The 13,938-nt window shown below is 40.7% G+C and overlaps 1 protein-coding gene across 3 annotated transcripts in view; it reads right to left on the bottom strand.

The window, feature by feature from the left end:
• Positions 1-13,938, bottom strand: part of Ctnna3 (catenin alpha 3) — a 1,405,098-nt gene that overhangs the window by 1,108,418 nt on the left and 282,742 nt on the right. For 2 of the 3 annotated variants that reach the window (XM_048451587.3, XM_087898188.1), the window contains exon 6: positions 2,141-2,404. In XM_048451587.3, coding sequence (XP_048307544.3) covers positions 2,141-2,404 — 264 coding nt within the window. Of the gene's footprint in view, positions 1-1,427; positions 1,597-2,140; positions 2,405-13,938 lie in introns of those variants that run through there. The other variant, XM_087898189.1, reaches the window with a different exon arrangement.

Below are 13,938 nucleotides of genomic sequence, written 5' to 3'. Positions count from 1 at the left end.
CCCAGAAAAGAAGATTTTCAATCTTAAAAAACAGGACATCCAGATAAGCATATAACACACAAGAGAATTGTGTGTTCTTTACAGAGAGCGAACATTGGATGATGGGAGATTATTTTTTTTAACCTATCAGGGAAAATTTCCTAAACTCTGCATATAACTAGATATTTTATTCATTTTTCACATGGATATAAATATATACAATAATACAGCTAATAATATAGAATTAAAAGTGAAGACCCTGTTTAAAGACATGTAACTAAAGGGAAAGCAAGTAATCTTAAACTTAGTATTAGTTATCTAATGAATTTACTATGAAATTAATAAGAGCCATACAGACATTATTTAAGTTGTGCTGATTTTTACGTTATCAGTAAGACCTTAGTTGTTTTAATTACAAACATCTTTTTCATTGTGAAAAAAATCTGCTTCCAAATAGTCTCTATAATGATGTTGAGGTTGAATATTTACTATGCATTGCTCTGAACAACCATGCCTGTACTATGAATTCATTTCATCTGATAACACCGGGCTGTTGCTACTGGGCACTTGTAAGCAGGACAGAGGTCCATAAATATTGTTGCCAAGGTCACAAACATAGCAAGTATCACAGCCGAACTATAAACCCAAGAATGAAGGCTCTAAATTTTTATCTTTAAACCTCACACCATATTAACTCCCACTAAGGAGCCTTGGTGTTGGACCAGGATAGCCAGCGCTCACTGATAACATACTTGAAGGCCGGATAAATCCCTCAACTTGCTCAAAATTGGGTTTCTCATCCGTTTATGACCAGGTTTTACCCACAGCCTTCCTGTGGTTAATGAAAACCTCTTCTACAGAGCTCCTCAATTAAACTTTAAAATTAACCGTCCATGTTATATAAGATGTATGAGCGCTCCTCGCCCTTCCAAGCAGAGCCTACAGTCCAATTGTGGCCAAGTCTAGCTTCACTATACAGATCCACACTGCTAACTCCAGTTTGTGGTCTTCACCATTTGGTGCCCTCCGCTCACCAACTGAAAGATGCAGAAAGGCCTGTATATTTCAGCCTAGTAAGGCAAACTCTAAAAACCAACGCCCTCTAAATATCAATTGTCAGTCGGCCCAAGCTTTGTAGATCTGATCCCCAGGCAGACTTCATTCTGTCTCTCGGCTGCCCAGTTATTAATTCCTAATAGCATCTCAGATCATGAACTCCACCCTGTGTTGCTAGAGGACTCGGTGTGTGATGCCCACTACGATTCCTCCCTTTGCTCACGTCCCACACATCTATCCATTCTATTTTTATCCAGCTGATTCCCACTGACAAAGTTGAGGCTTTGCTGCGGCTGTCGTGACCGCATGCGATGGAGTGGGGTGGTGCGTGTAAGGGACAAGGGGAGCTCAGGTTCCTACCATAGCCTCCCGCCTGGTTCCCAGCTTCTCACCTTGTTTACATTGAGTTTGTGCTCACGTGGTGTTAACATCGTTCCTGTAAGGCATGAGTCTCAGTGTGTTAAAGCCTTATAGAGTCCCAGTTTCTCAGAGGAAAGGCCAGTGCAGCCTTCTGTAGCCTGATCCCATTGGCTCTTTACCCTGGTCTGTGAACTTGCCCTGTTGCTGATTCCACCCAGGTTCCTGGCTTCTATGACGTCACAAACACGGGGGCCGTGGCGTTGCTATGTTCCCAATCTCCATCTGCTCCTGGCTTAAACCCCTCAGATCTTTAAGGCTACCTCACCCCTTTATACCATGATATGCGATTTGGTTGTTTATAATGACTTGTGTGCTTTTTGCCTACACGCTTTCGCTAAAATATAAGCCCTTGTCAGAGGCAGTGACCGGATATATTTCTCGAGCACATACAACAGTGCTGATAAATTTCGTACAGTAAATAAATCCTCCACTTTAGAAGTTGATCTACATAAAATCTTCACTTGGATCTCAGGCAATTCCCACTTAAAGGCTTCACTGGCGGAGGAATGCTAAGTGCGCCGATAGGAAATCTTGCTGTCAATTCACAGAAAGGCCCAAGAAGGTCATTGAGACTGATTACAGATTGATAAAAGCCGGTTCTCTAAACTCCCACTTATGAACCGGAAGTCTGCTTCTGCTTACTCGTACTGAGACTTTAAGTCACATTTTGGTTCTCTCCACTTACCTCCAGCTCATCAAGGGCACTTCCCAGGGTTGCCGCCTGAGTTTCCGAAGTCGCAGACACGCTGGGGATGCCTTGGGAAGCATTTGAAATGACATCAAGAGCGTTCTGAATCTCTTCACAGACTGTGTCCTTACTGGCTTTGAGCGAAGCAACATCGGAATGTTCCAAACAAGCTGAACAAATCGAATGCAAGAGCGGGGAGTTCTCCTTCAAGGTGGCCCGGGCCCCTGCGATTTCATCTCTCTGGGCTGGAGATTTTAAGTCCTGAGAAGAAGCGGGAGGGAAAAACACTCTTACTTTTGATCATAGAAAGAAGACATATTACCTGTATGCTCCCTTGGGGCAAAAAGGACTGCGTGAGCAGGTGCAGGTGCTAAGCAGTCAGCTGAAGTAAACAAGGACATGGGGAATTTGTACAGTCCTGCAGATTCTGAAGTCCTACGATAGGAGAGGAAACAGTTTGCAGGTAAAGGTCACAATGGTGGAGAGGTGTCACTGGTCAGCCATATATGTTGACTTAGATTTGGTTCCTATTACTGATATTAAATACTATGACAAATCAACTTAAAGGAAAAATGTAGGTTTTTTTTTTTTAACTCTTTGGGAGTCTGCCACCCAGCGCCCAAATAAATACACAGAGACTTATTCTTACTTATGAATGCCTGGCCTTAGCTTGGCTTGCTTCATGCCAATTTTTCTAACTTAAATTATCCCATTTCTCTTTAACTACATTTTGCCTCTGGTTTTTTGCTTTCTTTATTCTATATATCTTACTTTCCTTCTTATTCCATAGTTGGATAGCTGGTTGTGTGTCTGGGTGGCTGGAATCCTTCTCTCCTTCTCCTTTCTCACACCTCCCCTTTTCTTTTTAGATTTCGCCTATTTATTCTCTCTGTCTGCCAGCCCTGCCTATCCTTTCTCTGCCCAGATCTTGGCTGTTCAACTCTCTATTAGACCAATCAGGTGTCTCAGGCAGGCAACGTACCAGCTTTACAACTTAGAATGCAGCACATCTTTGCATCATTAAACAAATGTCCCACAACGTAAACAAATGTAGCGCACCTTCAACTAATCTCCCACAAGAGAAGAAACAATTCTTTGGGCTCAAAATTCCAGGTTCCCATTCAGCATTGCAGGGAAATCAATGGAACAGAAACACAAAGCACACGCTCACATGACACCCATGGTCAAAAGCAGACAGCACTGAACTAAGGCGTACATGCCAGTATTCAGCTCTCTTCCCCGCTCTTTGAGAGTTAGAAATGCCCTCTCTAGGGAATGGTGCCACCCACAGTGGGTGGGTTTTCCCCTCCATAATAACATAATGACAGTTCCCCCACAGATGTGCCCACAGGCCAGCCTAGACAACACTTCACTGAGGCTTGCTGTCCAGGCGCGTCTAGAGTGTGTCAGGTGGTAAGTAAAGTTAGTCATCACAGCCATATAGCTCCCAAAGAACTCTGACGCATTATTAAGCACATCGTCAGGCATCTTGAATTACTAATATTCCGTTAACCTATTTTCCACAGATAGCAATATTTGCATTTAACTTTTCGTTAAAATAACCCAAGTGAATTAAAAACACTAAATTAAAGTTTTCACCATTCAACTACCTTTTTCTATTTCAGAAATGCTAATGAACCTATTCTATATTTTTTCCCTGATATTTACCCAGCAAATAGTTGCTATAAACTTAGTATACACTAGCCCTTCTGTTAGAATTCAAGAGTACAGCTATGAGCAACCCCACCAGACCCTTGATCTCCTGAAGATCGTGTTAGGGGCCAGGAAATTTCTTGACAAATAATAAACTAAGCAAACATAGAAATAAATCGGTTTCAAGCAATGAAAATACGAATGAAACAAGATGTAAAAGATTATAGCAAATGAAGTATGAAAGTGCCTTAGTGTGGGCAATCAGCAAGGCTATTTCTGTGAATATGACACTTTGAAGTAATTCTCATGGAGGCTATCACAGACAGAGACGAGATGCTAAATAATGATTAAATGGCTGGTTAAAACTGCTCAGGATGCAGTGAAAAGATTGTCAAGCACTACCTTAACCAAGTGATGAAGGCTGGCTGATGTTATCAGTGATGTCACATGGATACATTATGGCACACAGAAAGGTGTCACTTCTGGGGTACTCGCTAGAGACCCAGAACCCTTGTCTAATGATGAAAAACAAAATAAGAGCAGCTCAGGAAAAGTTCCATGAGATACATGGGCTCCATTCAACAAGATCATCCAGGTTTGTAAAATAAGAAAAAATTATCGATAAATTGTCATAGACTAGACTGGATTAGAACTGAACATATGATAATTATATGCAATGTCATTCTCTGGACAGGATCCTAAAGCAGAATAAAGGCATTGTGCAAACCTGGTAAAGCCAAATAAAGGCCATTCCATTAGTTGTAGTTGATAGTGATGCATCAATGTGATCTTTTTGCTTGAACAAATTTTAAGACATTAGAAACTAGTAAAACAGAATTCTCTATACTGTCATGATTTTTCTTTATACAAACATAACTCTCAAAGAGTGGGGGAAGTAAGCTGAATACTGGCATGTACGCATTAGTTCAGTGCTGTATGTTAATAAATAAAACTTGCCTAAAGATCAGAGAGTAAAACAGCCACACTGGTCAGTCTTACAGACCAGGCAGTGGTGACACACACCTTTAACCCCAGTAGCCACACTAGTTAGCCATAGAAACCAGGCAGTAGTGGTGCACACCTTTAATTCTAGCACTAGAGAGGGATATAAGGCAGGAGGAGACAGCTCTCAGGCTCCATCTCATCCTGAGGATTCCTGGAGGCAGGACCGCCATTTCCAGCTGAGGTGGAGATAAGAGCCAGTAGCTGACTGTTTTGTTTTTCTGACTTTCAAGTTGAACCCCAGTATCTGTCTTTGGATTTTTGTTAATCGTGCTAATCATAATTACTTCCACAAATTTTCTTTGAAATAACTGTCGAGGGGCGTGGACATTTGTACTAGTTCATGCGTGTCATGTGCAGCATCTTTTACAAAATCCACAAAGATTTGATAAATGTGATTGTTATCTCATTTTTCAAAATGAGAAAGATGAGATGTCAAAAACACTAAGTATCTTCAGGCGAGGGGCAGAACAAAGTGGATACACTGTGTCTTTTATAACCTGTTAGTCAGCCTCATCTTGACAAATTTGCATTCTTTCCTGTTCAGTAAGGGTTTTATTCGTTATTTAAGAATGGAGTCTGAATGTATGTATGACACAGCCTATGAAGTACTTCTATACAGCACCTTACTTACTATAAATCTCAGCTTTGGCTGAAGTTCATCATTAGCTGCCCAATGCTAACTAACTAAGCAGATACTTAGTGGAGGATAAAGAGACTGGTGAATGAACGGAGATCTAAATGTAGGTCTACTCACTACAAACATTCTTGGTTTTGTTTTGTTTTGTTTTGTTTTCTACCACACTCTGCTTGTCTAGGACATTGCTGCTGGGATTAATAAATGGCTTGGGTCACTGTGTTTTTTAGTTCCTTCCCTTCCAAAAACAAAAGCTGTGCTCTGCCCCACGCAGGCTTTCTGGAGACGAGCTTCCTTACAAATTGTGGGGAGGGCAACTAGAGCAGCTGCCAACTCACTGCTCAGGTTCATTAAATACCCTAGAAAAGACAATTCCTGATTTCTTAGCATCCCATGCTTCCCCCCTTATCTGTGGTCTGGGTCCTAGTTTTGGCTCTAACATTAGGATTACAAGATGGGAGGCACGCATTCTTTTGGTATCTGTTTTTCCGTCTGTGAAAAGGGAGATAATGATACCTCTGCCGACCTTCTTACAAGACAGCAGACATGGAACACAACCTGTGGCCATACACGCCTGAGCCTGCCAGCTTCATCCAATCTTAGCAGCCACTGGATGTAAGAAATGGAATGTCTATGGAAAGCAGTAAATAATTATAGACAATATAATGGATCATCCCTTACATTTTATCAAAAATAGTACGTAGCTTTCATCCTGCGATGGTCTTGGTGATTTTCATATCCCTGGTTTACAGCGGCACTCACCAGTGGAAGTCACATTAGGACACATGAAGTTGTAAATCGCATGAGGAACATAATGAATAGAAAGGATGCACAGGCTGTGAGACACACTCACAAAAACATAAATGTTCAGAAAGAGCCTCGCGAGACTATCTGTGTGAGACAACATAATCAGAACACATATTACATAAGTTCCTCTAAGTAGCCATGCATAGTTCTTTATTTAGAATGATATTGGCACTATTCAGGTGGAAAATAGTGTACCTAAGTCACGGCAAAGGAGGTTAAAGTTGAAAAACATCATTTCCTTTGCTTTGGTGGTGGCTAGGCATATCTTAATAAGCTGTATAACTTTAGTGCTATAAGGACATTGGGGTTTTTAAGAGTACAAATGTGTTTGGCTTTGTCATCCCTACCTAAGGCAATGACAGAATCCTGAATGAGTACCAGTACCTCAAACATCAACTCTGTGAGACCTGCAAGCAAGGACAGGATCTGTAATCATAGTAAAATTCATACACTATGACAGTGTATAGAAAGGGGGAAAGGTAGAGGCTTCCAAGAGCATTTGAGAAGGCAAAGTCATTGCTCACAAATGATACTGCACATTATATACTTAATGTGCCAAATATACTCCTGGATAGACGGCCATCATTATTCTAAATTAAAGCCCACTGTGGGTGTTAGTGGCTACTTTAACTGATGATACTATGGGTTCGTAGGCTGTCTGTTTATCCTTACTCCAAACTAGTTCAAAGTATTTATTCAGTATCAAGGTCAAGTGGGGATGACCCTGGATAGACAGGCATACAGAATTCGGCTCCTCAATGACTGACACTTATTTAATATCTTTTCTAAATGTGTCAGAGAAAAAAACACACACAGGATTTCCAAGTCTAGTAGGCGTTAAATGCTTCCAGCTGATGAAGAAACTCGCAGATGGGATTGCAAAGAAAAGAGAAGACCTTACACATCTACACAAGCTGGTAGAGAGAGTAACATACGAATTTTAACCCTGGCAAAGAAAATGAAGTATATGTAGAGATTTTAAAGATCACATAATGTAAAAACAGGATGCTCTAAGCTATCAGTTAATTCAACCATTCAACTGACGATTATTGAGGCTATGTTATGCATCAAGTATTATGTTGATTAAGGGCTGGGAATGTCAAGAGAAAGTTCTCAAACCAAAAGTGTAGACAAAGAACTTTTTATAGAAACTGAGGGCTGGAGAGGTAGCTCAGCTCTTAGGAGCAGTTGTTGCTCTTGCAGAGGACCCAGGTTCAGTTCCCAGCACCAACATGGCGGCAAACAATCTGCAGTTCCCACTACAGGAATATCTGCTGCCCTTTTCTGGCCTCTGTGATCACTACATGCATGTGATAGATATGCATGCATGCATGCAAACATTTATATATATAAAATAAGTAATTTTTTAAATTATATAGAAACTAAAATGAAGTTACAGTGTAAAAGAAAATCCTCATCTTAAAGTGTTTAAAGCTAATCTATCAGTTAATTTATTTATGCCTTTGATGGCATAAACGATAAATAAATTAACATATATCCAAGGCCTATAATATGATGCACACACAACACACATCATGTAATAATTTCTACAATTAAATTTATTAGCACCACTTTCACTATACCTAATCATCACATATGTGTACATTGTAGGATTACTTAATATCTATTTTCCTAGTTCATTCCGAGTGAGCAATACATTACTACCAGTTATCACTACCATACTGTAATTAGATACCCAGAACTTATATATCTTAAAACTATAATTTGTATCCCTTAATTAATTTATTATCATTTACTTCATGCCCTATTCCTAGCAACCAGTACAAAACACTCTTCTAAATTTTAGACTTCTTTTAGAATACATACAAAAAATGAGATTATCGTGTATTTGCTTTTTTCTGTCTGTGATCTTGCCTAACACAATGTCCTCCAGGTTCATCCATGCTGTTGCAAATACAGGAGTTCAGAGCAAGTGAATCTTAGGCAGTGAGAAGAAGCCGTTCTGTAAGCAGTGCAGAACAAAACACTAAACGAATGACTGTGCCAGCCTGAAGCACAGAACCGGGAAGAGCATGCAGGCTACTGTGGGTGACACTACAAACAGAGGAAACTTGAGCAGCAAGGTAGCAAGTGCACCTGGGAAAATCAGCAGGAGACATCTCCCATGTTAGGCCAAAGAACTCTAAAAGCAACAAGATCACTTGGGTATTTCAAAGCCGGCTTTGACAGTAGCCATATGAATAGACTAACGAGGATGACATTGCAGCCAGGCAGGCCAGGCAATAGTCCAGCTGCAGGTGAGGAACAATGAGTGTCTAACTCTGGACAGGATCAGTAGGCTAAAGCAGGAGGTGTTGTAGTATATTTGTACACTGTGTGAAGATGTGTTGTTGTGCTTGGTGAAATAAAGAACTGAACAGCCAATAGCTAGGCAGAAGAGAATAGGCGGGACTTCCAGGCAGAGAGGGGACCATGGGAAGAGGAAAGGCAGATTCACCAGGAAGATGCGGGGGGAAATAGGACATACAGTATGGAGATGAGGAAATGAGCCACATGGCAGAACATAGATTTTAAAATATTGGTTAATTTAAGTTAGAGAGCTAGTTGGAAACTAGCTTTTATAATCGATAACAAGTCTCCATGTCATTATTTATGGGCTGATGGTCCTAACCAGAAGGTACTACAGGAGGGAGCCATGCAACACTGATGAGGAGAAAACCCTAAGACGTTGGGAGTAGGAGGTATTCACCAGTGTCTAGAAAATGGCTGCAGTGATCATAAACATAAAAAGGCATTCACCAAGATGCAAATGCAGTGGGAAGAATGTGTTTGTGAGGAAAAGGTGAACAGCATTTGCGGTGGATCAGGTGTAAGGTTAGAGTCAAATACAAGTAAGTGAACATGCACTCCATGGTGAGGATGTAAGCTCAGACACAGAGATCTGTCAGTCATCCGCTCTTCCTTAGGGGACCACACTATGTGTGAAGGCAGCAGCAACTTCAGACAGTATGAACGCTACACTGAGAAAGGAAGCCTGGAACCAAGCGCTGTCCCTTGAATACATCAATGAAATTATGTGCTAGCCCCAAAAGACAAATATGGAACATGTTCAAATTGCCAAAATGCATATCAGAAAAGACTGAACTTAAAACATTTTAAATTTTAAAAATTAAAAAATAATCAATTACAGAGAGTATAGAACAAGAATCAAACTAATAAAACTAGATTAAAATTGATGATTATCCCTTTCATAAGAAACAGTTTAAAAATACAGAATGACTTTTCTATTGTATAAGTTAAAGGTTTGTCTGCCCACCTTTAAGAAGATTTATTTTGAAGAATCCATCATTTAAAAAGGACTAGAAGCTATGAATGAGCTCAGTCACATATTAACAGATTTCTTTACCGAATCTACAAATACTAGATTAAGGAAGTAGCTTTTCAAATTTGAATAAAACAAATCAAAAATATCTGTCAACACTGTTGTCTCCCCCAGTTCATTATCATTCTTTCGCATGAAAGGCGTATAATTTATTATTTTGAATCCCATTACCTAGCAACACAAGGCAAATGAGTTTAATGCAATCTTGTTGTAGAAACAAAAGGCCAATGAACTAAAAATAAGTCAGGTATGGACTGGAGAAATGGGTCTGTGGTTAAGAGCATGGGCTACTCTTTTAGAGGACTCAGTTCAATTCCCAGCATTCACATGGTGGCTCATAACCCTCTGTAACTCCAGTAAAGGGGATCTAGTGTCTTCTTCTGTTCTCTCCAGGTACCAGATATGCAGACAAATCACTCATACATATAAAATAAAAGTAAATAAAGCTTTTAAAACAAAATTAGACAAAGACATACTTCAAAGGGGGCTAGAGAATTTGGGTATCATTATTACTACTCCAAGAAATCTAAATCACAGAAAATATCATTTAATCTAGAGAATTCAAACAAATTGGTATATGAAGAACCACAGAAAGTTAAGCTACTACTATCTCCACGCTAAATCCTAGTGAAACCACTGGTACAACTACTTAGGAAAGCTGCCTCATAGACCCACCTGGAGCTGAGTGTGCACACGTCCCACTAAGCTATCCTAACCCTGGGAGATGAGGCACACCACATGTATACATTTCCATATGTTCATCAAAAGACACAAAGATACTCGCAGCCGGCTGTTCCCGAGAGTTCTAAACTGGAAACATAGTCATGAGAATCAACAGAATGTGCTCCAGGCAGAAGAGTGAGAAAGCCCACCCAGGGCATGTGTTGTTTGATTCTAGCTATATAAAGTTTGACTCTGACAACACGAATTCGGAGCAGGAATCAGAATGGTGGTTACTCTTAAGGAGTGATCAGGGAAGAAATCGAACTCTGGCCATTCTGTTTCCTTTCCTTGGCGCTAGATACTCAGGTGTCTTCTGCAAGCTTTCACTGAGCTGCATACTTTTGAGCTAGGTATACTACATATATTTTTCTGAATGACTGCTGTAATTTAGTTGTTATAAGTTGATATAAGGGCTTATATCACAAAATGGGTGAATGGGTAAAGGCTCTTGCCACCAAGTCTAATGACACAAGTTTGATCCCCAGGGCCTGCGAGGTAGAACAGATTCCCACAAATTATCTTCTGATTTATACACACACACACACACACACACACACACACACACACTAATCCCACACAATACAGTAATAAGTGTAATAAAATTGTGAGATTACTTAAAGTTGAAGGAAGCAAATGTGCTGGTAGACCCAACAAGAATCTGTGCCATGTGCTGTCTTTTAGCGATTAACACTGGTACAAGTCACCCCCAGACCCCAGACCACCCCTGTTGAGTGCATTCCCTTGTTAAGGCGGTGATAAGAAAGCTGAATACACAGTCCACTTTCTGCCTGGTTAAAGGAATTGTATTTGAAAAGGGGGGGAAAATCTGACTGCTTGAAAATAAACACAAAAAGAGGAAGGCTGTGAGCTGGCTGTCAGAAAGACCAGAGCCACAGAGCCAACACAGAGACTGATTCTGCATGCCCTGGGACAAAGCTGCAAGCTGCCCCAGAGTCTCAGAGAATAGTCCCTGCTAAGCTGCGTTCCCGCCCTTGGAGCCTCAGCAGATACTCTGATCAACAAAGCAGACATGCAAATGCCCACGTTTTTCTTCCTGGCATCCAGATGAAGCTTCAGCAGCTAATAAAACCACTCTAGTAACCGGGAGGAAAGGGGCTAAGAAAGAGCAGTGTTTGTTTTCTGGAGATTAAGAAGGCATGTCGCAAGAAAGCCTTGTACTCTTTGCTATTTGGATTCTTCCTTGGGTTGGCTTCTCTCCCCAACCTTCCCTCTGCCAAGATGCCACATGCTGACTACTTTATTGGTCACTGGGCAGCTTCATGTTCTGTTGGAATACAAAACAGTGTAAATGTACACTGATGTCAGTGTTTTTCTCCAACATAAATCAGGAGATGGGAATACTTGACCATGACTGACCTGAGCGACAAAAGATATTGAACAAGAACAGATGGCAGAGAAAAGAAAATTATAAAGAAAACAGAGATTCTGGGATCTTATAATCAAGACATCTTTAAGTAGCAGAGAGAGACTTCCACTGTTAGCCCATTATATTTACATTAAAAGGTCTAACTCAGTAAAGGGGAGAATAAAAGAAGTGATCACATTCAAATAGGCAAATGGAAAACATTGGGTAATTGCTGTGGGAAATGCTCTTGTACACTGTAAAGATTTGCCACTTATATTGGTTTAATAAAACATTGATTGGCCAGTAGCCTGGCAGGAAGTATAGGTGAGGAGACCAGACTAGGAGAATTCTGGAAAGAGGAAAGGCAGGTACAGTGACCAGTCAGATGCAGAGGAAGCAAAATAAGAATGACTTGCTGATCAAAAGTACCAAGTCACACGGCTAAACTTAGATAAGAATTATGGGTTAATTTAAGCTGTAAGAGCTAGCTAATAGTAATCCTGAGATAATAGGCCAAACAGTTTATAATTAGCATAGGCCTCTGTGTGTTTTGGCGGTAGTGAATGGTTTGGGGACTAGGTGGGACAGAAACTTCCATCTACAGGTAATCGTATTAAGAGAATCTCCAAAGTATGTATTGGGCCATTAACATATACCTTAAGTAACTGAAAGACACAAGGCTAAATGTTAACAACTTCAAATAAATCACCTACGTAAACATCACCCCTGGTTTGTTTGCTTGTGCCCTGAGATGGCATCTCAGACTGTTCTCCTGCCTCATCCTCCAGGCAAGCTAATCCCACCCCTTATGGTTATATAGCAGTTTATTCTGTTCAACATACTTCCAGAGACTCCTTTTCAAGGAATTCCATGGGGAGATGTAAGAAGTATTTTATGTATATTTATCAAAAAGAAAAGAAAAGAAAATGAATAACTCTCCAAAGGCACACACAGATCAATACAAAGAATGACAGCAATTGTTCTCAGAACATCAATCCCATTGAGCAGCCAGGATGCCTCCTTTACTATTACACAATCGCTTTCTCATTCATGGGCCAGCTGTGGGTAGGATTCAAGACTGGATCATGTCTCAGTATACTTTTTATCCAACATTATTTCTCTATGTTGTCAGTAGCTTTAGCATCTGGTCTCAAAGACTGTCAAAAAACACACAGATTTTCTTCATGTCCTGTCCTTGTGTGGTAACTCAACAGAGAATAGACCAAGGAAAACAATTGTCATACCTAGAACGACTCAGATTAACAAATAGTCCTTAACTGAACTGCAGAACAAGACTGATTAGAAACCTAAGCATGGTAGCTGGAGATGGAACTGGCCCGGCAGTTTTAACAGGGGACCTGAAAGCAGAACTTTCAGCAATGGCAGAGGTCCTATGGGCAGTCCTGTGCTTGCCAGGGCTCAGGGATGCCAGAGGAGAGTGCTGGTTTCTGGTTCCTTGTTAACTCTTCTCCTACATGAGTACCCACCTAGAAGCCATACCTGAGGATGTGACTGACATTGAGGCAGGTACGTGGACCACCTCACCATGCCTCACCCCAGTGTCTGCCATCCTTCTGCTTACCAAAGCTCCCAGATTGTGGAATTGATGGGATTCCATGTCAGCCCTTCTGTACCTGCACTCTGCTTCCTTTTTGTTCCTTAGGCTCTGATCTACAAACCTACGACAAATTTCTTTCTAAAACCCACCCTTTGTCCATGGATTTCATTCTTCAAGTTTTTGAGATGAGGAAGGACCCAGAGCCACTAATTCAGCGGAGGCCTTGTGTGGCCTTTTGGTACCCTAACTCCTAAAGTAAAGTCTACCTGAGGCAAGAATGCAAAGCTCATGAACTTCACAGACTCCACATCTCCCCATTTCACTGAGGATAAAACTATGGCTTGAAACAGAAGTGTGGTCCATACAATGATTCAAAGGGCATAAAAATATGTCAGAGATGCACAGGGGAGAAGAGTGAAAATAGCCATTATCATCTTGAATAGTCCCATCTACTTTTCATAACAAAGAAACCTTCTAAGTATAAGCTCTTAGATTGCCTAATGATTGCTTTTCCAGGAGAAATCGTGTTTGGCTTTTTAGTTTAATTCAACAAGCTTGAAACACCTGCTCTAAGGTGTTGAAGCTGAGACTACAAATTCTGGTGTTTATTCTAAGCATGAGGCATGAATAGGCCAGATGTTAGTAAGAGGGAGTGGCAAGGCCCAGGCACACTATAAACTGTCTCCTCAAATTTGCAAGCATTCAG

The sequence above is a fragment of the Myodes glareolus genome, chromosome 18 (genome assembly GCF_982192425.1).
Source record: "Myodes glareolus chromosome 18, mMyoGla1.1, whole genome shotgun sequence".
In the NCBI taxonomy this organism is placed as follows: domain Eukaryota; kingdom Metazoa; phylum Chordata; class Mammalia; order Rodentia; family Cricetidae; genus Myodes; species Myodes glareolus.
Note: the sequence above shows the minus strand (reverse complement) of the source record. Positions and strands in the feature narration are given on the sequence as shown.